At 38.3% G+C, this 17058-nt stretch overlaps 1 protein-coding gene across 2 annotated transcripts in view; it reads right to left on the bottom strand.

Moving 5' to 3' along the window:
* The window catches only part of LOC127579768 (protein kinase C alpha type), a 320846-nt gene that overhangs the window by 49293 nt on the left and 254495 nt on the right, over nucleotides 1-17058 (bottom strand). For both annotated transcript variants that reach the window (XM_052032673.1, XM_052032672.1), the window contains exons 13-14: nucleotides 16773-16911; nucleotides 2373-2453 (exon numbers count right to left, since the gene is read on the bottom strand). In XM_052032673.1, coding sequence (XP_051888633.1) covers nucleotides 2373-2453; nucleotides 16773-16911 — 220 coding nt within the window. The remainder of the gene's footprint in view (nucleotides 1-2372; nucleotides 2454-16772; nucleotides 16912-17058) is intronic.

Below are 17058 nucleotides of genomic sequence, written 5' to 3'. Positions count from 1 at the left end.
AAAACTGCTGTGACACGTTTTGGGTAAGAATATGTAACCTAATATAATGTTGCAGGGTATCATTACAAGAATTAATATTTCCCCTCTCTTTCTTGCCATGTGCTTTTCTGCACTCCTGCAGTTGTTAGCTTAGCAACTGATGTTTGCTGTTTACTCAATGGCCTGCTGAGACAAAATTTGACAGCAGCCTCTGAATTTAACTTTCTACAGTTTCACAGTTGGCTTATGTGTCAATTAGTGTTGATTTCCTTTCAGTATGTATTCTGGGGTGCAGTTTATTGCAAGTTAACAACGGTCAATTTTAGAAAGCTGCAACACAGTTTACATTACAACTGTGTTCCTTGCATACAAAGAGACATATCAAACTCCTTTCCAGACAAGTGAATACTGAATAGGACCAGAGTATTAAACCTTGCATGGTTTAATGGTAGTAGTGGAGGTAGATGTTGCTTAGATGGACAAGTGCAAAAGCAAGTAAGATCCAGGCCAGTCTGTTTTAATGATGTTGACTAATGGATAATACTTCCCAGAGCTCTGGTGAGAATGCCTTCACGCTTCTTTGAATGGTGCTCTGGAATCTTCTTCTTCCAGGTAAGACAGATAGGCCTCTAGTTAACCTCTCGTACAGGAAATGAGCACTTTGAATCACCCCCTCAGGTACCTGCCTAGCCTTTTGCACTCAAATGGCTGGATTGGTATTTAAATTTAAAATCAAAACCTTTTGACTCAGTAAGCATCACTAAGGTAATTTTGACATGCAGCTGTGCACAAATGTAAATAAACAAATTGAATTACCAACCACGTCATTTAAGTCAATATTTCTTTCTTTCAACTTAACATGCTTGGGTGGCATGGTAGTGTAGCGGTTAGTGTAACGCTATTACAGCGCCAGCGATTGGTGTTCAATTCCCGCTGCTGTCTGTAAGGAGTTTGTATGTTCTCCTTGTGACAGCGTGGGTTTCCTTCGGGTGCTCCAGTTTCCTCCCACATTTCAAAGACGTACAGGTTAATAGCGGGCTCATTGGGCTGGAAGGGCCTGTTACTGTGCTGTATAAATAAAGTTTATAAAGTTTTAACACCACAAAATGATTACAGCATAGAAGATGGCCATTCAGCCTGTTGTATCTGTAGATGCTCTACAATTGAATCTGCCTCTACTACTACCACTGGTAGTGCATTCCATAAGAACTGCTGTGTAAAAACATTTCTCCCTCTCTTCTCTTCCCTCCCCACCCCCCCCCCCCAAAAGTCTTTTGCCAGTCATCTTCATTCTATGTCTCCTAGCCTTAACCTCTCTGACAATGGAAACGAGTTTCTCACTATCTACTCTGTCCATGCACTTCATGATTTTAAGTACCTCTGTCAGATCCTGTCACAACTTTCTCTGTTTCAAGGAGAACAAACCCAACTTCTCCAGTCACATAACTAAATTCCTTCATTTCTGGAGTAATGTTGGTAAATATTAACTTCACCTCCTCTAAAGACTTTACATATTTACTTAGGTGTGGCCTCTAAAACTAGAAGCAATACTCTAGTTGTGGCTGAATTAGTGTTTTATAAAGGGTGATCATGGCTTTCTTGCTCTTGTGCTCCATGTCCCTACTAATAATGCCCAGGATCCCATGTTTCTCCTCTTGGCCTGGAGAAAACCTAATTTTTTGAAATCTGGACTTGGATATTCTTCATCCGTTATTTTGCTGAACTGTGACACAAATGCAGAAAAATAACTAATTGTAATGAGTACAGTGCAGAAATAAATTTGAATAAATGCATTTACATATTGACACTAATAGCACATGTATACTTGAAGCTTGATAATGCAATTTATATAACATTGACCACATATCAAAAGTAATTCATTATCTTACGAAACAATCTAGGACATTCAAAAATTAGGAAAGATGCACTCTAAATGCAAATTGCTTTTTCATGTTTAAACTTTCATCCATCTTTCTCTTGGTTAAAACTCATTAAAAGCTTGCACTTCTCCCACACTCCTATAGTGCAGTCACGCAATTGCACTTAAGGTTTCCTCTGATGCTATTTTGTTTTTTTCTCTCTGGTGCAATTTTAAAAAAAGGAAATGAGTTGATCTTAATTTTTTTTTAACAATTCAGTTCAAAAGATGAGTATTTTTGTTTTAGTTTCCCATAATTTCAGTTAATTTCCACAAGAAAATTTATATTTCATTCAATCAATATTCCAGGATAATTTTACTACATAATCATATTTTTGAATGAATAAGCAAGTGGGGGAAAAATCAAATTCTACCCTTTTAAATCATTCAGATATTAACCGCAATAACTATCTTGTTGTAAAAAAAAAGCTTGAAAACATTTTCATTTGAAATCACCTTTGCCTGAGTTTCTTACCTGACCAGCCAGCATTTCATAAAGCAATACCCCATAGGCCCACCAATCCACAGATTTTCCATATGGCTGATAAGCAATAATCTAAAAAGAGAAGAAATCAATGCAATTACATCTTAAAGTGTTTCTAGGAATCCAAGACTACTTTGCCATCCCAGTCCCTGCCAAAACATTAAGCATGACACTTTCAATGAGCTTGTGTATATTTCCTGAAATTCATCTTTTCTGGTAATGGTGTCACCTCATCTATTTATGGGCAATGGATGCTTCCAAACACGGATAGAAATGCTTACTATTCTGATCCCTTTTTGTTGAAGAGACAGGGAATTATTAAGAACATCAGAAATTATATTTTAGACCACAGCTAATATAAGATTTGTAAACGGCAGCTGGTCTTCTGACATATGCAGTGGGAGTTCTTTGAGCAAATATTACCACAGTTGGCATTATCGCTGATCTTGCCTCACTAGGGACAGGAATTACAATTTTTGAAAATTTAATTCCTTTTTTTTTGTTGCGGTCTTTTGACACAGATAGCTTGTCTCTCCCAGTACCCTAGCACTATTTTTATGAAGAAGGGAATGGATGCTGCATCTTCTTCACTTTTTGTACTGCACTCATTGGAGATATTAGCTTTTGTCAATAAGTTATGTGAATGAATCAATCAACTTTGTAACCATACACACGGGGGAAAAAGAAACCAGCGGATTCAAGGCCAGTAGAGCAAATATATTTCAGCCATGATCCAATCAAATGGTGGAACAGATTCAAGGAACTCAAGGCCTACTCCTGTTTCTATAACATTTGATTTGATTACTTTAAGCTTGCTGCCAGTTATTTATAAAAATAGGTTATTTCAAGTCTTTTTTAAAAAAAATTCTTATGCAGCATCCTTATGCAGTTTCTCTGCGTACTATAGTGATACCCTGAATAGGTGTTAGGAAAACATTGATGGATAGGAGGAAGCAGCAGGCATACAGTGTGAAAACTGGTACTGAATGAATCTAATTTTAGGATTCTGTATGTTCCATTATGGTGATTCCCACAATGGTCTCATTAACCACTTCAGAACTGACAAAACCAGAGTGGAAGAAAATTATCCTTGATCCAGAGGGAATGCCGCAGTAAGTATGGAAAGCTGCAGTAAGAATTGAGCAATGCAATTCATGGATTACTTCCAGTATCTATAAATTAAGACAAATTTAAAGCAATTGTGCTTTATGGTCTTGATGGGAAGGAAACTCTAAACAGGAATGCTAACCACATCACATAGTAGAAGCAGCTTATTCTATTTTGCCCCTGAAATCCAGTTCTAAAACAATTGAACAATTTTGGAAGTGGAATACAATGTGCTCCCACTCTACGTTTAGCAGCACTGACCAGAGATGAATTTCTAGGCATTAATGTTTTGGGTCAACGATCTTCCCTTCAAACTGATTTTCTGATAGACAGATGGCATTTTTTTTTTGCAATTCACTATTAACCATCAATGTTATGATTATATCACTTTTATCTGCCAAAGTATTTATACTCAACATCTGTATGCTAAATTCTTACTGGCTACTTCCAGCATTCTCTGTTTTTAGTTCAGATTTCTAGCATCTACAGTGTTTTGTTGTTTCATGGTATGTCTGGTTCCAGCATTTTTTCTTCATCTACAAGTCCTCTGGGCAGATAGTCTGTGATTAAGAAGCCACATCTTATTCACTTTCTTGGTCTCCACCTTATATAGTTCTCTCACTTCCCACTTCTGTTCAATTTAAATTGTTTGATTTCTAAATTTCTCAGTCCTGTGAAAGGTCATGGACCTCTCTCCACAGATGCTGCTCAACCTGCTCAGTATTTCCAGCATGTTTTGATTTTATTTCATCCAAGGTCAAGCTGGATTTCATCTAGGTGACGAAACAGAAGGGTGCAGCACCATAACAATATATGGGGATCAAAACTATAAAAGAAAACAGAATTAGTATTATGAAGTGGGGTAAAAACGTACAAGGCAAGCACAGCTATATCTGAACTACAGCAGCTATGGTACCATAGTAGTTAAATTCAAAGAAAAAGCCAGTGTTAATAATGGTGACCATGAAACTAATGGATTGTTGATTCTGTAATATCTGCCACCCTTACCTGGACTGACACCACCAGCACTCTTAACTACCTCTGACTAACTGAGCAAGTTACTCAGTTTTGGCAGTTAGAGACAGCAAAAGCCAACCATACTACTGACACCCACAAAATACATTTTAAGGTGTTCTAAACTAAAAATGGAATTATAATTGTCTTCCACAGGATTAACTAGTTAATTGCCGAGTGCTTAAATGATCAACTTATGTATCATCAATATGCTTCATTTCTGAAAAGTGTGCAAGCCCTTCACACTGTTTATAGGCTTAAAAACTATGGGTAGGACTTGGGTGCAAACAATACATGAATTAAGCAGGCACAAATGGATTCAATTTCAAGGCATCTGTATCCTGTCAAATGTAAGTTGTCAATCAACACCATCAATATGTAATATTTGTAGATCTATTATACACAAATTAGGTGTATTAACTAAACTAATATACTGTACCTCAGATAAAATTGGCTGTAAAGCACTTTAAGAAATGGAAAATGTCAAAGGTACTATTAAAATGCAAGTTACTTTTTCCTTTTTGCTATATTCAACATTCTATTCTTGCCAAAGACCGATCTTTTAAAAGCTTCAGGGAGAGGGACATATTGTTGCACATATTCTGGTCTTGTTAGCTCTTTCAATCTTTCTGAGAAGCAATTGAACTTTATATAGGAACAAGAAATAGACCATTAAGACCCTCAGGTTGGCAAGTTTTTAAATTCACGTTTTTATACATCTGTGGTGCCATTGATTCTCTTACTGCCAAGCTCAATCATCTTAAAGAGAAAGGCCATCAAAAAGAAAACTGAATGTGCTGGCAGCTGCATTCCTCCATTATAAAAGTGCCTTGAGACTTGCTTAATGCTTATGCTATCACATTGCAGAATTCTATTTTCAGACTTTAGACTTAAAAAATAGGTGGCAGATTGGTTGCTAGAAGATTAATCATTCTCTGCCACCTTCCTATAAATAGAGACAATGCTTCTGGTGCAAGATGTACAATTACTTGCCAACTCTCTTTTTCTTTCTTTAGCTCCAATGTTTTACTGAACAAGCTTTTTATGATCAGATCAGACTTTGGTCGATGAAACTTCCAAACAAATTCTACCATTTAGTGCAGTGATTTTCTTCTTTCGCTGTCCCTTGGGGTGGAGGATCATTTGCTTTTATTGAGGTGGCTGGTCATGAAAGAAGGATTTTATTTGCTATATGAAAGGGACAGGAAACAATTGCTTGTGGGCAATGGTAAATGCTATTTTTGGTCCTTCATCCTCATTAAGTGCTTATACGTGGAGGCTGTTGGGTAAGGCGGCTGATTTGATCAATCAGCATGAGGTGAACATTTGATGCTGGAACATTTGTCATACATACAAGAGGCAAAAAGTCATGGGATTTGAATGTAGTGGCAGGTCTTAATGGGAGACCTGAATGGGAGCACCCTTAGTGTTCTCATTCTTGTCTATGTCACTTTGGGGAGTCTGTCACTGAAGCAAGCCAAGGAATCCTCACCAATGATTCTGATGTTTTTGGTGGCACATATGAGGTCTTCATCCTTAATGGAAGGCAAAGTTGGAGCAAACCAGTGGTGCCCATTATCACAGGATAAGGTGGCGTCCGTTGCCATCTCCCACCTGATACTGAAAGCAAAACTGTCCCAAATCAATTAGCAACTGCCAAGCAAGCACCTTTTTTTAAATTGACAATCTATATAAAATCAATTATGTTCAATGGTAAGTGGTTTGAATTGTAGTTCTTTAAAGACTGTTGCCCACTTTGCAAGTTACTGAAAAATTTATGGAAAATTTCAAGACCTAACTTTTATTTATTTATTAATTTACAGAATATGGGCAGGATTTATTGCCCATCCCCATTTACCCATGAATAGGTAATAGTGCGCTGCCTCTTTTAACTGCTGCATTTCTTCTGTTGAAGGTACTTTCAGACTGTCATTGAGAAGAGAGTTCCAGGATATAGACCCAGTAACAGTAAAGCAGCAGTCATATATTTCAAAGCCGGGATGGTGCATGACTTAAAGGGGAACTTGCATGTTGTGGTGTCCCTACTTTCTTGTCCTCCTTGGTGGCATATTGATTAGGAAGTTGGAGTTTGGAAATAGATAAGTGCTGTTTCAGTTCTAAGGGTGTTAATATGACACACCTGGAGTGAACAGTTTTGGTCCCCTAATTTAAGAAAGCATGTACTACCATTTCCTGAGATGAGTGGGTTGCCCTTTTGTGAATGACTAACAAAAGTTAGATCTTTATTCTTTGAGTTCGGAAGAATGAGGGATGATAGATGTTGGGATGTCTCCACAAATGGCAGAGTCTTGAACAACAGGGCATAACCTACAAGATAAGTGGGTAGTCATTCAGTGGTAAATCTCTGGATTTCTTTAATCTCGAGGCTAGATCATTGAAGATATTTAAAAAGGTGTTAGATATAAATTTTTGAAAGATATGTGGAATTGGCACAGAAGAGTAGTTGAGGCCTGGGGTAGATCAGCCCTGATATTGAATGGCAGGGTAGGGTTGAGGGGCTAGATGGCCTACTCCTACTTTTTTTATGTTCATGTGAGTTTAGGAGGAACTGTTGGAATAACCTTGAAAAATAATTGAGCATTTTTTAGATGATAAAATTTCTTCTGGTGATAGAAGGAGTGAATGTTTAAGATGGTGGATGAGATGTCATTCAAGTGGTCTGCTTTGTCCTGGATGGTATCAAGCTTCTTGCCAGTTGTTGGAGCAGCACCCACCCAGCCAAGTGGACTGTATCCCATCACTTTCTTGACACGTGCCTTGTAGATGATGGAAAAGCTTTGAAGAGTCCGGAGGTGAACCTGTATCTGCTCCAGTTAAGTTTCTGGCCCTTAATGGTGGGAGACTTAGAAATGGTAATGCCATTAAATATCAAAGGTAGATGGCCAGTCTTTCTTGGAAATGCTCACTGCCCTACACTTGTGGGGTGCAAATGTTACTTTCTATATTAATCTTGTGCTCCAACATTGTCTCGATCTTGCTGTATGCAAGCATGGACTACTTCACTATCCGAGGAGTTGCAAACCAAACTGAACGTTGTGCAATCATCAGTGAACATCCACACTTTATGAAGGAAGGTCATTGAAGAAGTAGCTGAAAATGGTTGGGCCTAGGACAATGCGCTGAGGAACTCCAGTGGTGCTGTCCTGGGGCTGGGATGACTAATCCTTAACAACCACAACCAAAGAGGAATGATTCCAGCCAGTGGTGAGGTTCCTCCATGATTCCCAGTGACTTCATTTTCACTAAGGGTTCTCACTTATCATTTATTTTTGGATGGAGTGAGGAGAGATGAAGAAGCATCTATTAGAGAAAGTATACTGGAACATTAAACAAACTCAGCGGGTAAGGCAGCAAAGAGATGGTCGACGTTTCATGTCAAGACCCTGCATCAGGACTGAGTGTAGGGGAAGATGGCCAGTATAAACAGGGGAGAGGGTGGGGTGACGATAGCTGGTAAGTGATAGGTGGAATTGGGGGAAGTGGAACATTGTTCTCTGTTTAATATTTACACCTTTACTTTAAGTACTGTAATGGGAGTGGGCTATTTAATCCTATGGGCTAATTCTATCATTTAATTAGATGATGCTTGATCTGTATCTTAATTATGTTCATCTGTATTAAACCTATACCCTGCATAGCAGGTCTGACCATCTGTTTTGATAAATATAATTGACTAATAAAGCCTCTTGAATGAGTCCAAAACTTTCATTATCTTTTGCATGAAAAAAGTGCTGTCCAATCTCACTTCCAAATGGGCTAGTTCTAATTTTAATATTATGCCTTCTAGCCCTGGAGAACATTGTAGTATTCCAGACAATGTATGCTGTACATTTCTCAAGGCTGCCTTTCTTGAGGTTCGATGTCTAAAACTCAGTACTGAATTCCACATAGCTAAAATTTCATTTAACCAAAGTATCACTTCCACTTTTTGAATTTCAATACTACTGAGATAAAAATCACATTCCATTAGCCACTTTGATTACTTTTATCTGACCACAAACTGTTGGTAATTTCAGTACATTGATACAAAATGCTTTGGTTCCTCCACAGTTCCTAGTGTTATCATTACAAGAATAATGAAATTTATAAATTCTGTGTCAATCTAATTAAGAACTATACTGAGCAAACATTAAGTGAAGGTGGGATGCCAATCACAGGTTCCCTGAGGCTTAGCTATCATAACACCTCTTATTGGAGCTATAGAGCATCACAGCTTTCATAACCAGTCTGCTGAAACAGCCGGTCTTTACTTCAGAAGCACAAGAGGCACAGGATTAACTGAAGCAGGGAATGCCTACTAGACTTCTGACCTCAACAGCTTTCCAGGCACTTTACCCATCTTTTTGTGTTGAACCACATGATGTCACAAAAGAGTTCTACTGAAATACTCAAATTAAATAATATGCTGCCATTCACTGCCTAGGCTTACATATGATCCGTGCCCATCTGTTGATCCATAACATGCCAAGGAAGTCAATGCCATCAGGGGAGGAGAGGCGAAGGTCTAGGGGAATTAAATGCCTATGATATTAGCTTCAATTAAAATTAGCTTATAATACTAACCATAAACCTGTTAACTTTGTTTTACAACACAGGTATCAAATTCCTCTGGTTTTAAAATCAAATCGCGTGTGTTTTTCTCAAATTCTACCATGTTGTTGCAAGATTGCAGCAAACTCTGAAATAATGGGTGGAAGAAAAATATTAGTAACCCAGCCTATAACCTATTATGAAACAAAAAGCACTGTATAGTACTGCAGTTGTCGAAGTAGGCTGACAAAGCATTTCTCTTTTTACTCATTGTTTCTTCCTTTCCCGAAATTAATTGTATCTCTTCCAGTTATCTTCGCAAACTGAGCATCCTAACTGAAGGCAATTCGGGTCAACAATTTCTTTCTGCTATCCTACCCTGCCTTGGTTATTCTGACCTACTACATAACTACATAAATCTGAATCCCTTTGCAGATGCAAAGCTCCCAGAACAATTTATGTGCTGTATCTCCCTGTAACACAAAATAACTGAATGTCTTTAAACTGCTGCTGGTCTATTTTTTTGTATTAATTCATCATAAGTAAGCCCACATATACTGACCTTTAGATGTAGCTTTAAATTTTTCCTTCATTCATTTTCAGACAGTTACAGCATTGAAACATTATTAAAAAAATTGCTTGGGGGAGAGATTCAATTTTAAATGTGCTTTACTTTCATTCTTACCCAATTCAATGCTTCGGGTGATAGAAGTACAACATTTCATGAATACTCTGAAATTAGTGACAGGAGACCAGCAATCACAATCTCAGTAGTGTCACTACTGAGTGGAAAAAATAAATAGATAATACTTAACTTCATCCTTAAATAAGTTGAGGTTGCAAGGATTATATTTTATGGCTTCCCCGGATTATTGCAATAAATATAATTATATTTCTACCCAAGAGCATATGAATAGGAGTAGGATATTGGATCCCTTGAGCCTGCAGACAGTATAAAGAACTGGTCAACAGGAAAAGCTATTGAAATAATGTAAGGTATGGAGAAACACGGGTCTGTTTTAAGGGCGATGTCATGATGAAGCTGCAACTGATGCAACAGTGAAAGATGACCGAAGATTTGGAAAATAGTGTGGCCTCAGATTCATTTGAAACATTTTATACTTGTTCAGATCCCAACTGCAATGTGCAATCACAAAAGATGCCATTTTCACTATTGTTATGGGTTTCTGTGCCAGATAAGTGGTGAATTATTTTCCTTTTATTTAGTAGATTTTTCTTTATGAACTGATGCAAAATAAGCCTCTGATCAAATATCACAGTGCAGTTGAACTGACAGCAACCAGTCTTTGTACAGTATAGATTTCCCCAGCTAACCTAATACAGGGTGGCATTTCCAATTTATGCTTTTAGCTATCTGTGTGTAAAATGCTCATGAACTGTCAGCAACACGTTGTCTGCCTGTGAAGACTCAGAGATACTGCTGTTGCAATTCAGGAAGTACCTGGGTTTTGAACACCGGGAAGAAGGCACGGAACTGGGTGCAGAACGGTTTGCCTGTCAGTGTTGACTTTTTCCAGGTGATGGAGGTGGCGAACGGCTGGATCGTGGATTTCATGTGTTACAGTCTGTACTGCTATTTTGGGGCAGGGATGTTCGAGGAGTTCCAAATGATGAGGGACACCATGAATGGTCACCAGCCCCCTCTCCTGCTGCCCCCACCCACCGTATCTGTCTCTCTATCTCTCTCTCTATCTCCCTATCTATCTATCCAGCACTCGCTCTCCCCCAACAGGTCGTCCCCGGGTAATGACCGAGGTCCATTTCTACAGATGTCCTTAAGTTGATTTTGTCTGTCAGTCGGAAAATACACAAAATTCACTCGATGTGGTAACTGTAGCTCCGCAGTACCATACTGTAATGAATGACACCAAACGCACATAAGACTGATGACAGTCTTCACATGTCCCGTCGATAACAAGTTATGCTGTATTTTAGATTGCTTCACATTATGTGTGGAATTATGAAACTGGAATCAAAATTCCATTTGGATCTTAATATATAGCAATAAATAACTGAAGTTTGTAGTGATTTAGGACTAATTGACGTTAGATGTCAACTGTACGTAACTGTTCCGACTTACATACAAATTCACCTTACGAACAGACTCAAAAACGGAACTCGTTCGTAATCCGGGGACTTCCTGTACTTCCAAAATAAAACTAAATTGAGCCAAAGATACCATATACAGTAAAGGCACGACTGCAAAGAAATTTGGTTTACATTTTCATCTGGGAAGTCCATGAGTAATCAATGTATCATAAATAATCTTTTGCACTATATTTAACACAGCACACTGTGAACCACGGCAAATTTAGAAACATTCATTGAAAGATCATTCGAATTGAGGATAAAAGTAGGGAATACCTCCAGCTGGGTGGATCTGCGTCATATATTTTATAAAGTATTAAATCCCAGTTGCATTGCAGCATTTTCTAATTTTTAAATTAATTATTTTTACCTACCAGTGAGTTGATTAATCAAACAGTTCTAGCAATTTAGAGGTCTTGAGTTAATGCACCGACAAGAGAGGCACGTGCTTCTCTTAGCCATCAGCAGCTTCACATTGAAGCCTAGTAGTTCTTTTTAATGGTTTATTCCAAACAAAACTGATTTTTTTAAAAATAGAATTTTATAAATACTGAAAGATACATTAACTTGCTAACATCTGTTCCTGTGGTATTAAACATTTATAATTTCAGAAACAAAGTACATTTTATTAGTAGATCCTGCTGCTGACAACTATGGTACAAATGGGGTTGTAATTGTTATGGTCTTGCGATTAATAAGCCTTCCAAATCATGTTCAGATCTTATTAAAATTGTTACAATGAGGATATCAGTTGACATAAAGTAAGATTGGATCAGAAACGACCCAGATCCATTTGTTGTGGTGAGCTTCAAGCCTATATCTGCTCTATCCCCTTTTTGAAACACAAAGCATGCAGGTACAGCAAGTAATTATGAAGGCTAATGAATGATGCAATTTATTGCAAGGGATATGCAGTATAGAAGTAGGGAGGTTTTAGCTGCAACTTTATAGGACACTGGTAAGGCCACATCTGGAGGACTTCTCTTCTCCACGTTGAAGTATCCACGCATTGCATTGGAGGTAGTGCAGAGAAGATTCACCATTAATTGCTGGGATGAAGAGGTTGGTATATTAAGAAAAGGTGAGCAGTCTGGCCTATATTCATTGGAGAAGAATGAGGGGTGAAACACAAGAGGGACTGACGGAGTAGATGCTGAGAGGATGCTTCCTCTATTGGGAGCATTTAGAAATGGAGGGCTTAGTTTCAAAAGAAGTGGTCCCCTATTTCAGAAGGGGAGGAGGAGGAATTTCTTCTCTGAGCATCATGAATATTTGGAATTCTCTACTCAAAGAACTGAGGAGGCAGAGTAATTGAGAAAATTTAAGACTGAGACTGACAGACATTTAAACTGCTAGGGAGTCGAGGAATATGAGAAGGAAGTAAGAAAATAATTGAGGCCAAGAATGGATTAGCCATGATCTTATTGAAGGCACAGCAGGCTCGAGGGGCAATTCATGCTTCTATTTCTTATATTCTGTATACTACTCAGTTCTACCATTTGTCCACCTCTACCCTGTAACAGTCCATTGATCACTGAAACTCATTCACATCTTTGCTGTCCACAGACTCTGCACTTTGTGATGATTTCCAGAGTGACCTCCTATCTTTTATCCTCTGTAAACCTGAATTCATCCAAAATACTGCTGCCTGTATCCTAAGCTGCACTCAGCCTCCTTCATCTCATAGTGCAGGGGTATAATTCTCACTGGCCATTTGACACACCTGTGTTCAATTCATGGCCAGTGCAGCATCCACTCAGGTTCCATTGTTGTCATATGGCTTCTGGTTGCATTTACATTTGATGTACCACAGCAACTTTGCAACCTAAAGTGACACCTTTCACAATAATCATATTTTTATCTATATATAGACTGGAAAAGTCAGATGGCAAAGATAGCTAGATGAGAATTTCATTGTGTATTTTGACTAAGTTATTAGAGTTCTTTGCATATGTAATATGTACCATGGATAAAGCGGAGCCAATGAATGTATTTTATATTTAGATTTACAGAACATATTTGATGAAGCGTTTTATCAAAGGTCATTGCAGAAAATATAAGCTCAAGGTATAGGAGGTAAACTATTGGTGTGAACAGAAGATAAACTGGTTAATATGAATAAGAGAGTAGACAGTGAATGGGTCTTTCTCTGGTTGGCAAGATGTTACGAATGGGTGTGCCACAAATAATTTATATAAATGATCTGAATAAAGGCACCACAGGTATGGTTGCTAAATTTGCAAGAGGCTAGTATGCAGTATTGCAATTAATTAGGAAAACTAACAGAATGGTATTGTTTATTGCTAAGAGAATTGAATACAATACTAGGGAGGTTATTCTTTAGTTAGATAGGGCATTGGTGCAACCAAATCTGGTATACTGTATACAGTATTGGTCTCCATATTTAGGAAAGGATGAAAGTACTTTGGAAACAGTTCAGAGAAGGTTTACTAGACTAATACCTGGAAAGGGTAGGTTGTCTTATGAGGAAAGGTTGGACAGACTAGGCTTGTATACACTGGAGTTTAGAAGAGAGAGGACTTGATTAGAACGTGAGATCCTGAGGGACCTTGATGGGATGGATGTGGAGAGGATATTTCTACTTGTAGGACAATCTAGAACCAGGGATGTCTCATTTAAGACAGATGAAACTTTTTTTTTCCTTCTCGGTAGGGGATGGAATGGGAGGTTCTGAGGCTTTGTAACTTTCTGCTCCACCACCCTTTGAGGAGGAATCTTCGATTATTTTTAAGACTGACAGACAGATATTTGATAAGCAAGGGGGTAAAAAGCTAGCATAGGTTGATGGGGATATGGAGTTGAGGTTTTAATCAGATTAGTCCATATCTTATCAAACAGTGGAACAGTTTGAGAGGCTGAGTAGCCTACTTCTATCTGACATTACATGTTCATATTCACCTATGATTAATGGCAAGATCAACAGTAACTGAAGATTAAACATGGAAAATAGGTGGTGGCATAGACAGTGAAGAAGGTTATCAAGAATTACAGTGGGATCTTGATCAGCTGGGTAAGTGGGCCATGGAATGGCAAATGGAGTTTAATTCAGATAACAGCGAGGTGTTGCAATTTGGGAAGAGTTCAGGGTAGGACTTTCACTGTGAACAATAGGGCCCTGGGGAGTGTTGTAGAACAGAAGGACCTGGGAATACAAGTACATGGTTTCCAGTGGCGTCGCAGGTAGACAGGGTGGTGTAGAAGGCTTTCGGCTCACTGGCCTTCATCAATCAGGGCATTGAGTGTAGAAGTTCAGATGCTATGTTGCAGTTGTACAAGATGTTGGTGAGGCTGCATTTGGAGTATTGTGTTCAAGTTTGGTCAGCCTGTTGTAGGAAAGATACTATTAAGCTAGACAGAGTGCAGAAAAGAATTATGAGGATGTTGCCAGGTTTCAAGGGATTGAGTTATAGCAAGAGGATGAGTAGGCTAGGACTTTATTCATTGGAGTGCAGGAGAAAGAAGGGTGATCTTATAGTGGTGTATAAAATCATGAGAGACATAGATAGGGTGAATGCACACAGCCTTTTTCCCAGGGTTGGGGAATCAAGAACTAGATGGCATAGGTTTAAGGTGAGAGGGGAGAGAATTGATAGAAACCTGTGGGGTAACTTTTTCCATCGAGGGTGGTCTGTATATGGAATCAACTGCCAGAGGAAATGGTTGAGGTAGGTACGTTAACAACATTTAAGACACTTGGAGAGGTACATAGATAGGAAAGATTTAGTGGGATATGGGGCAAATGGGAAAGCTTTGATGGGCATCTTGGTTGGCATGGACCACTTGGGCTGAAGGGCACGTTTCTGTGCTGTATGACTCTATAACTCTAAAAACAGATGGACGCCGAATCAAAATAATTGACATTGAGAGAGAACGCAATAACAGAAGGCAGCATAGTTCGGGTGTTTTTTTGTTACCAAGGTACTCGTTAGTGTGTTACAAATGATGCCCAGTTGGGATGAGCACTCTTAATTAGTCCAGTTGGTTCACTCTGAGAATTAATTAGCCTAGAGAACTCTTTTCATGATTAGTGACTTGGGGAACTGTACAAATTATACAATGTAGTACTTTGTTAAAAGGGTAATGTCATCAAAGAGCAGACGAAGGAAGCAATTTGGTGGACATTCTAGTTGACTATGGATTGAGAGAGATATAAAGCAGGGAAACTAAGCTCTTTCCCTTTAGACTGCACAATAAAACTATGTACGGAGTTAATTAACTTTACAAGTTAGTGCTGCTTGCAGGTCCCATTGAAGTTTAGAGTATTAAGGAAGTTTAGAAGGCTAAAACAGTCAAATTTCCAGCATCCATTGTTGTAGCTATTGTCTGAATAAATGCCTACTGAGCAACCTTTGGTTCAGAAAGATTTAAAGGAGGAAATATGGGTAAAGCTTATTATTTCCTTAGGTGTCTGAAGGATGTTAAACAAAGACACGTCATCAAAAACAAACTGTTACTTGTCGGGCTCAGACGAATTTGGGGTTATCTCTGGGTCACATTAAAAATAAAACTCCTTCATTCTAAATAGTATTATTCAGGATATGTGGTTCTTTTCTCATCTGGCCTTCATTTCAACAACTGAGAAAAAGGGTGCGCATATGTAGTTCTGATGGGACCTATAATTGAACGCACACATGATGTGGCTGTACATCTGCTTTGCTGCAGTGACTCAGAGTCAGCTGAGGACAGAAGTCTTTACTTAACTGCTACCAATTGAGCCTAACAGTAGAGTTGAGGCCAGTTTGGGGATGAATTCCCCCCCCTCCCCCCCCCCAAGGCGATGACACACTGAAACCCTTAAGGTAGCTTAATATTAATAAAATTATTGTATTATTTTGTTTAAATTATAATACATTAAATTGAATTATCCCTTATCTCAGGGCAAGTAAGTCAGCTGGTAAATAAAGCTGCACTTACAGATACCGAATTAGTTGATCTTATCAGTGATCTTGAAATTGGAAGAAAGGAAAGGAACAACCTGGATCCCATCTTACTCCTAATTGCTATTCAGTGCTGAATGGAAACAGCACTGTATGTTTCCCTGGTAAGCAAGGATTGGTCTCCAAGGTTAAATGGCCTGTTACATTTACTATCCAAACTTGCACGTAAAGGAACTTCACTTGGGTGAAAATTGTAGGCACTTGTTTAACTGCATCCCATATAAATTTGCACCTTCATGAGTGAGTGGAGAAATAAGGAATAAAATCTGGAGGAAGTGAAATGCCCATTACATCTCTGAAAATGCTTACTGGGATTTTTATGGTATGAAGTGATAATTGCATGCATGAACCAATATTGTCAATTAACGTTTCTTTAGATCAAGTAGCTCTAAGCACCAATATGCAACATAGCAGATGATGGGATGTAATTTATTGCTAAATGAGATGTAATTTATTGCTAATATTTACATTTGAAGGAAGATGGCCTTTAATTAAGATCATTGTTGCACTTTTCAAAATAAACTATGCTCACTTTACAAAATCCAACAGAAATACGTTAGTTGTTGAAAAGGTGGCCACGTTGATAAAGCCTTTATTTTGATGATACTTTACCAACATTCCCATCTGTTAATGAGCTGTCAACTGGCCTCACCTCTGGTGCTATGTAGTCTGGTGTCCCACAGAAAGTTCGAGTTGTCACATTGTCAAATATGTTTTCTTTGCACATGCCGAAATCTGCAATTTTGATATGTCCCTCTGCATCCAGCATCACATTATCCAGTTTCAAGTCTCTGCAAAGAATTTAATTGCACATTAAGCAAGAAAACATTCACTTTTGATATCTTATGATTTTGAAAGTAGATTTTCTGCTAATTAATCTAATGTGCCTTGTGAAACAAGGAGCAGCAGTTGAAGAATATATTTTAAAAAAAAGATGT

The sequence above is a fragment of the Pristis pectinata genome, chromosome 18, assembly GCF_009764475.1.
Source record: "Pristis pectinata isolate sPriPec2 chromosome 18, sPriPec2.1.pri, whole genome shotgun sequence".
Lineage (NCBI taxonomy): Eukaryota > Metazoa > Chordata > Chondrichthyes > Rhinopristiformes > Pristidae > Pristis > Pristis pectinata.
Note: the sequence above shows the minus strand (reverse complement) of the source record. Positions and strands in the feature narration are given on the sequence as shown.